General features: G+C 43.8%; 1 protein-coding gene across 2 annotated transcripts; it reads right to left on the reverse strand.

The window, feature by feature from the left end:
- Window positions 1-3,195: 3,195 nt before the first annotated feature.
- Window positions 3,196-14,633, reverse strand: JPT2 (Jupiter microtubule associated homolog 2). 2 transcript variants are annotated; one of them, XM_075105843.1, is made up of 5 exons: window positions 14,545-14,633; window positions 8,796-8,944; window positions 8,154-8,296; window positions 6,421-6,466; window positions 3,196-5,667 (listed from the first exon to the last, which is right to left on the reverse strand). In XM_075105843.1, exons 1-5 carry the CDS (start codon window positions 14,616-14,618, stop codon window positions 5,483-5,485), a joined length of 597 nt encoding a protein of 198 aa, XP_074961944.1. In that variant the 5' UTR covers window positions 14,619-14,633; the 3' UTR covers window positions 3,196-5,482. The 2 variants fall into 2 exon arrangements, with proteins under 2 accessions (XP_074961944.1, XP_074961943.1); XM_075105842.1 differs by lacking the exon at window positions 14,545-14,633 and adding an exon at window positions 14,396-14,536.
- Window positions 14,634-14,923: the final 290 nt, after the last annotated feature.

Below are 14,923 nucleotides of genomic sequence, written 5' to 3' on the forward strand. Positions count from 1 at the left end.
ATCAGAAACTTTTCTGTTTTGAAGAGTTGTACAATACTTTCCTTAAAAACTGCCACTAGTTAATAAGGTTCATGATGGAAATCTCACTGCCTACTCTACTAGCCTTGACTGTGAAGTGCTCCTGCACGTTTCCCATGTGTTTCCCACATTCACCACCTGGAAGAACTTCTGGGTACAGCAATTTTTGTAGATACCGCTGTACAAAGATCCCGGCATGTGCTTTTAAAGCCCCTTTCATATAATCTGAAGATGTGGGGCAATTCTAGTGACCTTCAAGTCTGTCACCCAAAGACCACCTTTAGGCTGGGAGGATTCTACTGGAGCCTCTTACAGGCAAAGAGTTGTTCTTAGAAGACTGCTCGTGTCTTTCAGCTCAGATTAATAAAGCTTGAAGCTGACGTAACAACACTAAGGAGGCAGAGAACAAGCCTTCCTTCAGCAGTACCTGCTCATTTCCATTAGAGTTCGTCACAGCTTCCCATACTCGTGTGTAACTGCTTTTTCCATTAATTACTCCACTGACACCAGGAAAGCCCCTGTCACCGTGCCTGGCTTCCCAATTCTTGCTTGACACCTGCTGTTGAGATGCCAGAGCTCACTTCTAAGAAACTTTGCAAAGAGTAATTGCGTGGTGCTCAGCTTTGTTTGAGCTTGTCATGAAAATGAAAGGGTGGCATTCACAGAGATCAACGTGCTGCAAGAAATGGAAAGAAACAATCAGCTGGTTTTGTTTAATTTTTGTGGTGTTGCACTGATCGGGTATACAGGCAGCTGAACACCCTCCCCTGAGCCTTGGGCAGCCCTGGGAAGGGTAAGCTCTTTTCAACAATATTCTCTGTCAGAACCTCTCTCTTGTATCAGACACAGCTGATTGCAACTCTTAAAATATGAACTGCGGAACTTGAAGGTGGGCAGGCACCTCACACCACGGTGGTTTGTTCTTTTTTTTCTTATCATGCTCTGGATCCTGCTCCCAGAAGCCAGAAGGTTGAACACTTCTGCACAGTGGAGCACACCTTTACGTAAGCATGTAGGAGGTGGGAGCGGAGGAAAAGCAATCATATTTATGATGAAACTGGCACATTAATTTCCCAGTTACTTCTTATAGACCTCTGTGCTTCTCATACACTTCGACACAGAGCCATTTGTGTTCTCCTCTCCTTGAGAGGGAGGTCCCGTTAACAATATAAGGTGTTACGGCTCGAAAGAAAGGGAAAGCCAGATTCAAGAGAGGATAATCTTCACCCCCAGAAGCAAGATAAGACAATAAAGATAACGAGGGCTGCAAATTTAGCACAATAACTAGAAATGGCTCTTTCTGCTTGTTGACTGTGTTTTCAGAGAAAGGAGCAAGTAGCAACTGGGTGAGCAGCCAGGGCACCCAGCTCAGTCTGCTGGATCTTTAGGGGGAGGACTCTGTGCATCCATTCCTGGCTAGCAGTAAATCATTACCCGGTCTACTTTGTGCACAGCTCATAGCAAGTAATGCCATAAATGGCTTATCACATGCCAGGTTCTCTCAATATTCCTGGAATACTCCAGCCTCAACAACATTCTAAACCATCACCTTTTCCAAAAGGAAATGATACAGGATTTAAGCAGAGCTTCAAGCTGAAATTCAACAGGAGACGCATCAGATGGCTTGAACAATATGCTGGGCGGCCAGCCAGCTTCTAAACTGTGAAGATGCAAGTTAACAGCTGAGTGCGCTCCACATGTTGACAGCATCAAACTGTTCTCCTCCACGCGATCATGCAGGATACCTGGGCACCCATGCACCGCACCAGTGTGATCATATTATAGGTAAGTAACTGCAAGAATTTTTCAGGGAACGTACCACAAGTTACTCATTTAGTGCTTAAATAACTGCCTCCACACAACACAGCTTTACATACATTCTCTCACTAAACAAGCCCCAGGAATGTACTTCAGATATTCTAAGACCTCTAGCCTCTATAAACCATTCAAAAAACCACACCAGTGATTATAACACTAAGAACACTGACAGAGAGGACATTAATCTTCCTCATTAGGAGTGTAAAGTGGGCTGTTTATCAACAGTTACGCAGTGGTGTAACAGAAGGACAATACTGGCAGGGACAATGTCACATTGCAGCTGGGCTGTTCATTAGACCAGTGTCATCTTGTACTGGACAGGCACAGCGAGGTATTCAGGAACTCAGCAGCAGCCATGAATCACAGACATGACTTAGGAAAGCATGCAAATCATCCTTTAACCACTTTCCAAGTTAAGCTTATTATAACAGATATAATAATTTTCCTTCCAAGACTGAAACAGTAACCTGGATAATACTCTAGCCTAAGTGTTTAAGCTACAAACCTTCAATCTAGGGGCAAAGCAAGGAGGTCATGTATGGAGTTGCAAAGTGAAACTATATTGTAGCCTACCAGCTGGCAGCAGCCGACAGGACTGACAATCCTTTGTGGCTAATGTACTGGCTATCAAGGATAGTCACAAGTTCCCACCCAAAGCAGGGCCTCCCCAGATACTGTTCTTGCTTGAGAGAAGAGTTCTGGACTACAAAAGGGCAAAATTCTCAGTATAAAATACAGAATCCACCCTAGAAACAAGTGCTGGCTGAGAGGCTCTCCAGGGCATCACAATCTGTAAATTAAGGGATGAACCCAGCAGATTTAGAGCACCCTGGCAGAGAGGCCATCGTGTCCAACTCACCCAGAATGGCAATTTCTGTAGCTGCAGTGACCCCCACACTGTCAGCCAAGACAGTTTGGCGCATGAGCGCTTTACGCACTCACCAGAAGTGTAGAAGTGGGGCTACGACTTCTTCACATAAAGAGCGTCCTGTGCTCAAGGGGAATCATTACACTGGTCTACAAATAGACTTAAATATTTAAGTCTATTTACAATAGTGCTGAAGAGCCTAACAGCATCCCTGCATTGTACACACCACCACAGAACGTTGCCCACAAAAAAGCGCTGACCTGCACAGCCTACCCTTGCTACTGTCCCTTCAAACTCCCCAGAGGTAAGAGGTGCTTGTCTCACAGGCAACCGTGAGCAGGGTGTCACAGCTCCACAGCATACTCCCCACTGCAGAAGGCCTGAAAAGATTTGTGCAATTTTTCCAATTTCAGGTAACAAAATTCACCAGTGCATCCACATTGAACTAGATTACCAATTAATTTATAAAAACAGACATCTACAGCACACAATGAAGTAACAAAATCAGAGGTTTATTGATGATTGCATCATTTATCCTTTTATTTCCCATCTCCTCCTGTCCCAGAGAAATGTTCTTATCAATCTTACTTGATGAGTTGAAAACATGGTTTAGATTCCAAAGAAATGCAAGAAAACTAACATAGTTTAATGAATTTAAGGCCTAGCAGGAAGTTGCTGTTAAAATGACAGGCACTATAGCCGATGCGCATCAGGTACTAAAAGATGCCAAGTCTAAGCTCAGTATTACAGACAGCAACAGTTACACCAGACCCTCCAATGCAGCAAGCAGCCTCTGGCTGACTTTTCCACATGGTAGCCTCTTAAACCCTGTCATGTACTGGCAGAAGAAATTGAAACAGATGTGTCTGAGACTCAACCAGAGGCTACAGAGCACTGACGCAAGAATGGCTGCTAGGAAATAACATGTTTGGAAGTAACATAAACCCATTACAGGGCTGCAGTTAGAATCACTGTCTTGTTTCCCTAGGAGGGCAAATAACAGGGAGCCCCAAGTCTCTCTGAAAGGTACAAAGGCATCGAAAACCCTACTTTCCGTGGATGTTTCTACCCTTAGCGCTGCCCCATGTTTTTAACTATTTGAAAAGGCAACTAAGTCTTTTGAAAAGGCAGTCCTCCACCACTTCCACCACATCAACCAAACTGAGCTGTCCAGTAAGCGCTATAATCACGGAGTGTTTTAGCACCTGGCCCAGAGACAGTCCCCTCAGGCAGTAGCAGTTCCCAGGGAACCTGGGCTAGAACAACAGCAGATATACACAGATAAGGCCACTTGTTCTTTGGTGTACCTGAACAACTGTTTCGATATGACAAGTTTAAAAAGTCACTATTAAATACATTGAACAATAAGCACCTAAAGTTAACATTCACATATCAAACCTCTGGACATGATCAGAAAGCCCATTCAGAGACCAAACAATGGGAGCTACCCTCCCCAAAAGTTCTTGTGTAAAAGATGCACATCTTCCAAACACGATTTAAGAGTGCCAGCACAACCAAAAGGTTTGTATTGCTGAAGTCTTTGTTTCTCAAACTAGGATAGCCTACAGCATGTCTCAAAACAACTACAGCTGTGGTTTGGGGAGAACCCACATAGTTCTCCCAACATTACCAAAAATCTGAGGCAGTCAAAGGCAGATGGAAGGCTGACCAAAGACAAGAGAATTCACTAACAGAGTCATCACAGACAAACAAAAAAGAAGAAACAACAAAAAAAAAGCACTGTGGTGAAGAGAACAGTCCTGCTTTCTGCAGGGTAAAAAATAAAAACCTTGGCAGAAGCTAAGGCATTTCTATACACATTGGGTCAAAGCTAGCTGAATGGGCACCTCAGTATATTCTCCATGGTAATGTTACACTTTAAGTTGCTTCTGTACAGAGCACCATAAAGCTATTGTTTGTACCCACATCTTTACCAGAAAACGTGCAAGTGCTCAAGCAGGATACATTAAACAAGTCTTCTAGAAGCACTTACATGAAACAGTATGTGGGATTGATATTAGCACTTGTCAAGAGCTAGTTGTAGTAATCAGCAGATTACTGAAGGCATCAGAAAGGCCTGAATACCCTGGGGAGGGGAAGACCATATTTATTAACATATGATGGTTTATGAGGATAAAAGAAACTCTCCGCATGTTTTGTCCTTGTATCAGCAACCATGTGCTACAAAGCAAGAAAGGAGAAGACTGAAGACACTCAGGCACTGAAGACTCAAGAACGAAGACACTCAAAACCACGGTAGCACTACTTGTTCCAGTGGTACATATTTACATGAAAGTGACTGCAGGTCAACTCGCACTGTGAAGCCGTAGCCTATTGCCTAGAGGAAGGCCTAGCCTGCCTGCTGTGCTTCAGAATCTTCCAGATTTGACCTCCAGGTCCCTACCCATTCATAGTGTTTTACGTGTTGACTGTGTGGATAAGCTTGACTCCACAAGAGTGTCCCGAGCCACTAGCTAGCTAAGAACCTAACAGTCTGATGAACTCACCACAAAGTAGTACCGATCTTTCACAAAGTTACACTGATGTCCCCCTCTGCTGCCCACCCAGGCAGTCCGATCCTCACATCTTCCACAGGGCACCCCTTCCCTCCCCAGCCCTCCCTCCCCAAATCATCGGGTTACCCTCCCTGTGCACTTTAGCATAACCCTCATCCATCTGCCTAAGAATCTATCAACAAACAATGGTCTATAAACTGATCTCACAACCACAGAAAAGAGTTTCTGTGCAGACTCCATTAGTGAAAGGGAACAGATGACCCTAATAGAATGCAATACTGGATTTCCCTCCCGGTGGATTGAGAACTTTGTTGTGTGAGCGTGGCCTTGGTCCTAGTCGGGGCTCGTGATTGTCTATCTTGGGTTCTGGCTCCTTGCATCGCTCCTCTTTGCCCAGATCTTTTTTCTCCCCTCCATCTTCCAGCTGTGGTTTGGTATTTTCTGTAGCTGAATAAAAAGAAAAGGTATTAGATCAACTTGCTATCCTGTAGCGCACAAAGCGCCTTATCTTCTGTAGGCTGCATTATTTCCTATGTCTCCCACCCATAGCACACTGACGTTTCCCTGTATCTGTTCATTTTTCCTGAAGGAAACAAGTTGCAAGAAGTGAAATTCTTCCTCAGCGTAATTCCTCTCTTCCTTCAGCAAGCTTTCTAATAAAGATACATAGGTTAAGCAATATACCTTCAGAATTAATTTGGCAGTTTCAGGCAATTAAGAGACACAACATACCAATGAATCCTTCCATACTGAGCTCGAAAGCAGGGCTCCCATCATTCTTTAACAATAACTAGCTAAGCAATAACACATTTTGTCAGTCAGCTATTTGTTATTTACAACTACAGGAGGCCAAGATCACGCACTTGAAGGAGATGGCAAGGGAGGAAGTAGCAATCGGATAGGATGCTTTTCTGTATATACAGATTCCATATATATCCATATACACGCACAGTATCAAGCAAAGTATATACACAAATCGAGCACATCAAGACTTAACACCTGTGGAGTTCTCAATAAGAGGAAGAGATTAATTTCCCTGAAGTCAAGTGATTAAATTTCTGACTAACAGAAGGAAAACTTCTCAGTTATATTATCCTGAACACCAGCCTCAGTCTTATATTTTGAAGAGGAAGCATAAGAAACCGTTCCTCAGAGATTATCTTCTCAAAGAGAAGAGAAAGAAGAATTTCTCTTGCTGACCTTCGAGCTTCTTTGGTGTTTCTTCTTCTTTCAAGACAATGTGATCCTGCAAAGAAACAAAAAACTATCTTAGTATATTATCGCTCTCAAACGGTAACTCTGTCACAAAATCCTTCAGAACATTTTGCTTTGTTTCTGATCTAAGTTTATACCACTTTTATCACTGTAAAAACCAAGAGCTGCAGCGACTGCGTGCAGCCCTGCATCCCTTCCACTGCTACATAATCCCAGAAGCAGTGGTAGGAGGTAACTCCCATGTTACACCAAGGTGCACATCTAGGACAATTCACAGAAATGCAGGTGAAGACTTCATTAGAGGCTTAAAACTTTGTCTGTAATGAACGGTTCATTCCAAAGGGCTGGAATTACCATTCTTGTAAAGCACCCACTACCACCCATCCAGGAGAAGCTGATATTCACAACTAGAAGCAAGCAGCCCTTAAGAACCCTATTTATATGCAGCAACTACTGTCTTCAGCCAGCACCCACAGTGACCCCAACACTCAGGTAATTAACAAAACCTTTTAAGCTCCAACAATCCCAATTGATTGTCAGAAATGCACAGCAATACTTCAGAAAAGCTGGCCTGTTTATCCACCCATGAATTTCAACTTGCAGTAATTTTTGAAAATAGTCTATCTCCTTTCCATCCCAAGGCTCTAATTAAAGACATGGGAATTTCCAAAGTGGTGTCCTCCATTTAGTCAGGAAATTGCAGGAATTAACATTCCATTTTTAAAAAAGCAACTAAAAAGCATCAGCACCCAGCCTGATAAAGTGGTACAGAGGACGAAAACAAAGCCCTTTCCTACACAGACAGCACCTGACAAAAACCTAGCTCCCAGGTTTTTTCCTCTCCTCCTTTCTCATGACTCAAATCCCCTCAAATACATTCCAGAGTCTGCATTAAAAATTAGGCAAAAGTACACTACCAGCATGTTCAAATGTAAGGGGAAAAGGAGAAAAGAGAAAAAGTTAAATTGGACTAATCTTTTCTTCCTAAGGTTCCAGGAAAAATGAGACTGCTATTACCTTTTCAGCACAAACACAGTGACCTGTTTTTCATGCTTCTCTAACTGATATGCATATCACCTTTAAGATCAGAAAATAACAACTGATTCAGCAGGACACACTTTTGCCTGACACCACAAAATCAAGTGCATGCTGGAGTTGACACTCAAAGTTGATCACTTAAGCTTAATCTCCTGCTGAAGTGCTTTCATGGTGAATGTAGATACGTATATTTAAGAGAGGTGAAGGGCACAGCCAGGCCACATGAGGACTTATGACAGCAGCTCACTGATGGTCACCAACTTTCCAGAACTGGTATCAAGATCACCTCTGCCAAAATGGCAAGTAAAGAGAAGTATCTTCTACCTATCTAGCTTAAATGCCTCTAAAGCTGTGTGCCAAGCACTCTAGCTGTATAACACTTACAAAGAAGACCAAATGCATCAAAAGCAATTTTTTCTCTTTTTTTTGTTTTTTGAGCACATATCTGCAGTCTAATGAATAGATTTACTGCAAACTACACAGCACACTGAAATCTGATATACCAAAGATAACAAGCTCTCAAACAAAGACTTCAGGAATAACTGTCTAATTTGAAGTTACCCTATGCATAATTCAGGTCTGTCATCTTGGAAAGAATACAGGCATCGCACTGTGACGAGACTGAGATGACTCATTGAGCTGCTAGCTTCTTGGTTTGACAGCAAAAGAAATACAAATACCTTTGGCTTGTTTGGGTGTGCTCGCACAACACTGGTAGATACAGGAGACCCAAAGATATCACTTGTCTTTCCACCAGGTGGATTCATCCGTGGACGAGGCTGAGAAGAACTAGAATCCTCAAAAATCCCACTTTCTTTTCCCCCTGTAAGGCAGTCATTAGATTTTTTTTTTTCCCTAGATGACTTAGTTTTACCACACTATATTAAAAAAAATAAAAAGAAGACATAAGAATTCAAAGACTTCTAGAATGCTACTGCCTAGAGACTTACTTTGGCTTGCCTGAGGATACTACTTTAAATCCTTTGTTACATGAATTCACTAGAGGATCTCAGATCCACAGCTGTACTCACTGCAGCTAACAGATGATACAGCTCTAGAACAGAACAATTTCTTTTCGTCATTTCCTAGATCTCAACTCAGAAAGAATTAGACTTGGATGATGTGCCAAAAAGAGTGTGAACGCATAGATCACTGAAATATTCATATATTCAGAAGTCTGAATAGATTTATTGCTCAGGCCCGCTCAATTTGTAAAAATGCAGCATTAAAAGACAGATCACAGCGCTCCACTTCAGGAATACAAACCAGTTCTGTGCTACAATTCAGAGCCCAATCATGCCAAAGGAGGTGGCTGCTCTTACCTGGAGGGTTTGTTCTTTTTGGAACGTTTTGAGGTTCTTCTGATGCTCCAAAGATATTGGATGCCATCCGGTGGGGCCTGCTTGAAGAAGAAACTTCTTCTGCAGCCCCAAAGAGATCACTAGAACCTCCTCCAGGGGGCTTCAAAACTCTACATTGCAGAATGAGAGAAGCACAAGACACAAGTTTGTTTGAAATTTACAGCATTCAACATATTTGATGTCCCCTCCCCATTCTCCCTTGCGTGTTATGAATAACTATTCTGATTTTAATTTACTTCATGTGATTCTGCTACATCCATGTAGTATCTAGGTTTCAAGAGCTGATCTAATAAAATATTCTCCAGTTCAGCACAAATATTGCCAGCCTCTTAGTCAGTCAACTTGATCATCACGTTATCTACGATTACTTGGAATGGTCGTAACAGTGCTACCAGAACAAATGTCTGTGCTATCTGTGGTGTTTAAGAGAAGACATATGACTCTGGTTAGTATTTACTATTAAAGAATCAGACTTTCTGCTAAACTGCACATGCCAACTTTGCCTCTGTGATAAACTGAAACCCATCAACTTTTAAACAAAAGCAGACATTACTGAAAAATTTGCTAGTTTCAATCATCAGTTATCATATTAGCTGCTGCAGAGTTTAGAAATTTTCAGTGGTCAAGATGCAAATCCATGACAACTAAAGCTCTGCACTAGAGGTATATCAAATGGATCCTCATACAAATTGGAGGTTACAACAGAAACGGACTGACTTCTTGAAAACCAACCAAAAGTCATGCTTGTCCACGAGTAATAAGTTCACGGTTAATACCTACGCCTTACTCAACAGACTTCGGGTCCTGTCCTGAAAAGGAACTGAACTACTACATGGGAGAAGAATCAGTGGAATTGGAAAATTAACAGAAAAAGCATGGGAAAGCAATGAATACCCAGGTATCAAAAGTAATCTTTACAGTTACGTCTACTTGACCAGTTATGCACAATCTTAGCTGAGCAAAAGTAGTAGGTGAATTACCTCTTCTAAACTGAACACTTGACCTGGGACCTAAACTAACCTTTACTTTTACACAGGTTATAAATTGCAAGATCTTTATCCCATTTTACCTAAACAGAATTCAAACATCAGTGAATTAATACAACATATCCCCTCCGTAGATCTGTGACAGAAGCAAGCCACTTCAGGTTAGCTATCTGCAGGCGTAAAAAGAGGTTCCTCTGGCAGCCAAGATCTACTCCATTTTAACTCTTAAGGTTTAATTTCACAAAAGCAGAGATATTGGGCTGCCCCGTCAGAAAATGAGCTTTACCAAGCATTTCAGATCTCAAGATACAGAACGCGGTTCGATTATCTTTGGGAGGAAGAAGAAAAAAAATTCCTCTCTTAGTGTGGGAGTAGTTTGTATAGTCAGAACCAGCCCCAGAGAGACTGCCTTTACTAGCCAATTTCAGTATTTTAATCCTTAATACAACTGTGATTTAATGAACCCCTTCAGCTTGAGGGAGAAACTAAAATTTCAGTAGACAGGACAACTGTCTTGTCCACTGCACAGGTAAGAGAATATCTGAGCAGAAGGTTTATTTACACTTTAGCATCCACCAGACTACAGATCCAACTATGCTGTAAGATTTCCACATATCTTAGAAGACCTAAAACTGCTATTAAAACAGACATTGTATAGGCAAATTATGTATTTCCATCATCCACAGTGGTCCAGAAACTATGAGGCAGTTTAAGCATTTAAACTTTGGAGATGGAAGGTAAAGTAAAGGGAACAATTCAAAAAACCAACCTACCAAACAAACTCAAAACAAACCACCAAAAATTAGAGTTTAGGAAGGGACTCCTGTTAAAAAAAGGAGGTCTGCTAGTATCCCTCACATAACTGAAGTGATTTCTGACTTTACCCATTGTTTTCAGCTACTTTTTAAATGCATGTAGTCCTTCTTGAGTTCTAAGTATACTAATCTAAGTATACTATCAGAAAGATTGAAAGGAAGAGAAATGTAATTTATTCAGATGGAATTTCTTACATGCTAGATTCACTCCATTTTCCATGCTTTTTTCTTAACACATGCCTACAAGCGTAGGAGGGAATAACAAAATAACTACATTCAGATTTTTTTTGGTTTAAGAAAAACAACCAGTCATAAGAATCAAATTACTTCTCATTCCTGCAACTGGACTTAAGATCCATTGCAGGAAAAAATTCTAGGGAAACTCCATTTTAAAATTAAAGGTCTTTATTATCCAGTTCACAAACTTAATTAAGCTTCAGAAGAAATCCAACACTGATTAATCTTCTATTGTCCTCCTGTTTTCAGGTCAGTACACATACTAAGAAAACCCTACTGTTGCAATGAGTAAGTCAGAGGCATCACTTGAGGTGCTTAGGAAGCACTTTGCGATCAGCGCAAGAGGTGACCTTTTCTGCCAGCACCACCCAAAAGAATGCCTTGACTTCACAAAGTGGATTTGCCTTCTCAGTTGCAGAAACTTCTAATTGTTGGGAACCTTCCAAGTATTCCATAGACTTCCAAGTGACTGCGACACCAGGTCCATAAAATTCTTACTAATACAAAGTCAGATAACTAAGTCATTCACAGGAATTACAAAAAATAATACTGAATACAGCAACAAGGTCTTCCAGCTTATGACAGCAAAGCGGACAGGGTTTTGTGCTCCTTCCCTTCAGCCACAAACTGGGGAGAATACAAAGTTATCTTCTTGCTGTGTAGCCTCTAGAGCACTGCTGGCCTCCTTGTACTCCTGTCTCACTCAGTCCTAGGTCAGAGTGAGACGTGCAGGTCTCCAACGACAAATAAGAAAATAAGTTTTAGACTGTGAATCCTACCAGAGGAAAACAGCATGCTAAATCAACAGAGTACAAGGAAAATCCACATACACTTTAAAGTAATTTTAGTTTATATTGGTATTAGGCCAGTTTACAGAGAGGTATTTTTGTGTCTGGTAGCCAGAGAAGCCCGATCGTCTTTCTTCCGGGGGGGGTGGGGGGTGGGGCGGGGGGAAGAAGGTGGTGTCTTATTCTTTTAAACAGCAATGAAAAAAACCCACTTTGTTTTCTACACAATCTAAATCTGCCTCTTCTCCCCTCCAGCAGACTAGAAGTCTATTAATTCACCTAGAAGAGCTAAATTAAGAATCCTACCCTGTAAGTTTGAAAGCCTCTACTAATTACTTTGTTCTCTTCTGTCAGGCTTGAAGAATTTTAATTAGTTCTTGTGATCTTTCCTACATTTTAACACACTTGATTTGAATGCCCTTTCCTCATTAAACCTTTCAGCTGACGTATGGAAGAGGTGCCAAGACTTATCCATTACTTCAAGACCCCAGCTACAGAAATAAATATTTTTTTAATATCTGCCTGAAATTCAAACACTGAAGTCCTACCAGTTTTCAGACACATCTAATCAAGCAGGTAAAAGAGAGCTGTATTATAGGCCAGAGTCCATCACTAAGGTAACCAGCAGAAAGCAGGTGTTAAGATTTGGAACAACAGGCTCTAAGGCAAAGACCAGAAAGTTACCGGGGGTGCTCCTGATGCTGGGTCAATACAAGCTCATGGCTCATTAAATAGCTCACTCATAAACAAACAGCAAAGCTTTAAGTCGGGCATCCTTTTGATCTGAAAGCTCTGAAATCACACTGACGGGAGGAGGGGAACGTCTATCACATTTCACATTTCCAAGGTGGCCACATTTAACATTTTCAGCTCTATACTGTAGTTGTGAAACTGCTCATATACTAGATGAATTAGAGATGTAAAACCAATGCATCTTTACAGTGTGCACCACCAACAGAATGGTACAGTTCTGTCCTGCTTTGCTTCCAGAGGAACAGTAACTCTTAGACATGCAATTCCTCATTTTTATTTTGGCAAAGCAAAACCTCCTTAACAATACAAAGCATCATTATTAAAGTTTAATAAAATGAAACTAGGCAGTTAATTTGATTCAGCAAACTAGTTGTTCACTAAATCACTGTACACGATAACTGGACTACTAGAGATATATCTTGCCAGACAATTATTTAAGTGGAAGTTTTAGTTTAAAATATTTTTAGCATAAATTCTTTCTAACAGTAATGGCCATGTATTACAAAGTTCTCAAAATGCAAAGCATTTGTTAATAATTTCCTTGCAAAGATTTTCACATCAGGAAGAGTTATTTCTTCCCACTTCCAAAGCTGTTGGTGGATGCTGCAAGGACTTTCTATTAGGCTCTGTTTTAATTAGATAAACTTCTACACGTCAAGAACTGCAAAAGGATTTGCATTATCATCAAATAAAGTTTTATTTAGGGAATGATTACAATAAACTCGGGAAGAAGCGTCCTTAAATCAAGCACTTTTTGCTTTTGATGGCACAGGCTGTGTGTCAATAGCCACCATCTCAGAGACCACTCTATAAAATGCAACAACTTAACGTACTGCCCCGCTGCAGTACGCACGCTTGCCGTGCCGGGTCTGCCTGCATGGCTGCGTGTATTGCCAGAGTTCGCGCTCAGGCACGACGAGAACACGCTGCCACAATGCCAGAGAACAAGCCGTAACAAGACCACCTTTGCTTGCTGTTAACTAAAAAGTTACGACTGTCTGCATCCCAGACTCCACCCAGAAACCCGATTTATGAGTCCAATGTAGTTTCAAGATCACCATGGGAACAGAAGCTTCTCAGAGACTATACTAAGAGCAGAGCATCCTCAGAAATCTTTTAAAACCAGGTCATGGCTTAGAGGGACTGGAACGAAAGGCAGACTTGAAGCACGCTTACACCATTTCGAAGCACTTCCTCTTCCCTCCCCTCCGAGCGCATGATTACCTCGCAGATGGATTTATCACTCCAGATCTAAGTTATTAGGATAAACGCCTTCATCCAAATGTAACAATATATTTCAACTTCATAAGGCGAAAACCAGATAGCATCTGCTAATGCAGGCGTTTGTGCTGGATCCTCTCAAAGCTCCACAGAGCGCGACCAGGGCCTCCTTCCCCCCTCGGGAGGGTACAAACTCGGGCCCCGCAGCGCCAGGCCTTTCTCCCCGCCGGGGATCCCCGCGGGAGCCGCGCCCCCCTCCAGCTCGGTGACCCCCAGCCCGGGCTCAAGCCCCTCCCGGCGGGCCCGGGCCAGGCGCCGAGCACTGCAGCCCCGCGGGGACCGGCGCGGCCCGGCCCGGCCCTGCCCGCCCCCTCTCCGCGTACCCCACGCGCGGCCCCGAGCCCCACACAGCACGCAGGGCCGGGAGCTCCCCGCACCGCCCGGAGCTCCCCGCACCGCCAGCCCCAGGCCGGAGGAGAAGTACACGCGGCAGCGCCGCCTCCCCGCGCTGGCCTCCTACCCTGGCGGCCACCAGAGGGATGGGGGGCGGCGTTCCCGCGCGCCGCGGCTGAAAGGCCCCTCGGTGGATACCCGTTCCCCTCAGCCGGAGCACCCCCGCCGCCTCCCTCCCCTCAGCGCCGCGCCTCACCGCAGCCGCGCCTCTCCCGCGTTCCGAACAAAGCCCCGCCGCCGGCCCCAGGCCCCCTCATGGCTCTCCCCGCCTCCCTCGTCGCCCCCGCGCCGCCGGCCCGCCGCAGCACCTGGAGCTAGGCTTGGCCGAGTCAGCCTCGGGGCCCTGGAACATGGTGGCAGACGAAACCCACAGCCCCACGCACAGCGATCCTTCCTGCCCCCCCGGACCGCAGGTAGCGCCGACTGCCCCACCCTGCCCTACCATTGGTTGAACCACCTGCCCATCACGCCGAGCAAGCCTATCGAACGCAGGCCGCCCTCTCGATATCCCGCCTGCCCGGTGAGCCCCATAGAGGAAGGAAAGCTTGAAAAGGGGCCGCGTCGTCATTCATCCTGGCCGTCTCCCATTGGTAGAGATCGCGCGTCCGTCAGAGGGAACGGCAGAGCCATTGGCTGAGAGGAGGAGCGGGGCGAGCAGCGGGAGGGCATTTAAAGGGCCTCGCAGGGAAACCCGCTAGGGGCGAGTCGTGTCCTGGGGTGCGTCAAGCACTGCATTGCAGCCGGTCGAGGGAGGTGGTTGCCCCGCCCCGGCTTTACTTCGAGTGCTGTGCGCAGTTTTGGATGCCACAATACATTAAGGGTACAAAGCTACTAGA

Source organism: Phalacrocorax aristotelis, chromosome 10 (assembly GCF_949628215.1).
Source record: "Phalacrocorax aristotelis chromosome 10, bGulAri2.1, whole genome shotgun sequence".
Lineage (NCBI taxonomy): Eukaryota > Metazoa > Chordata > Aves > Suliformes > Phalacrocoracidae > Phalacrocorax > Phalacrocorax aristotelis.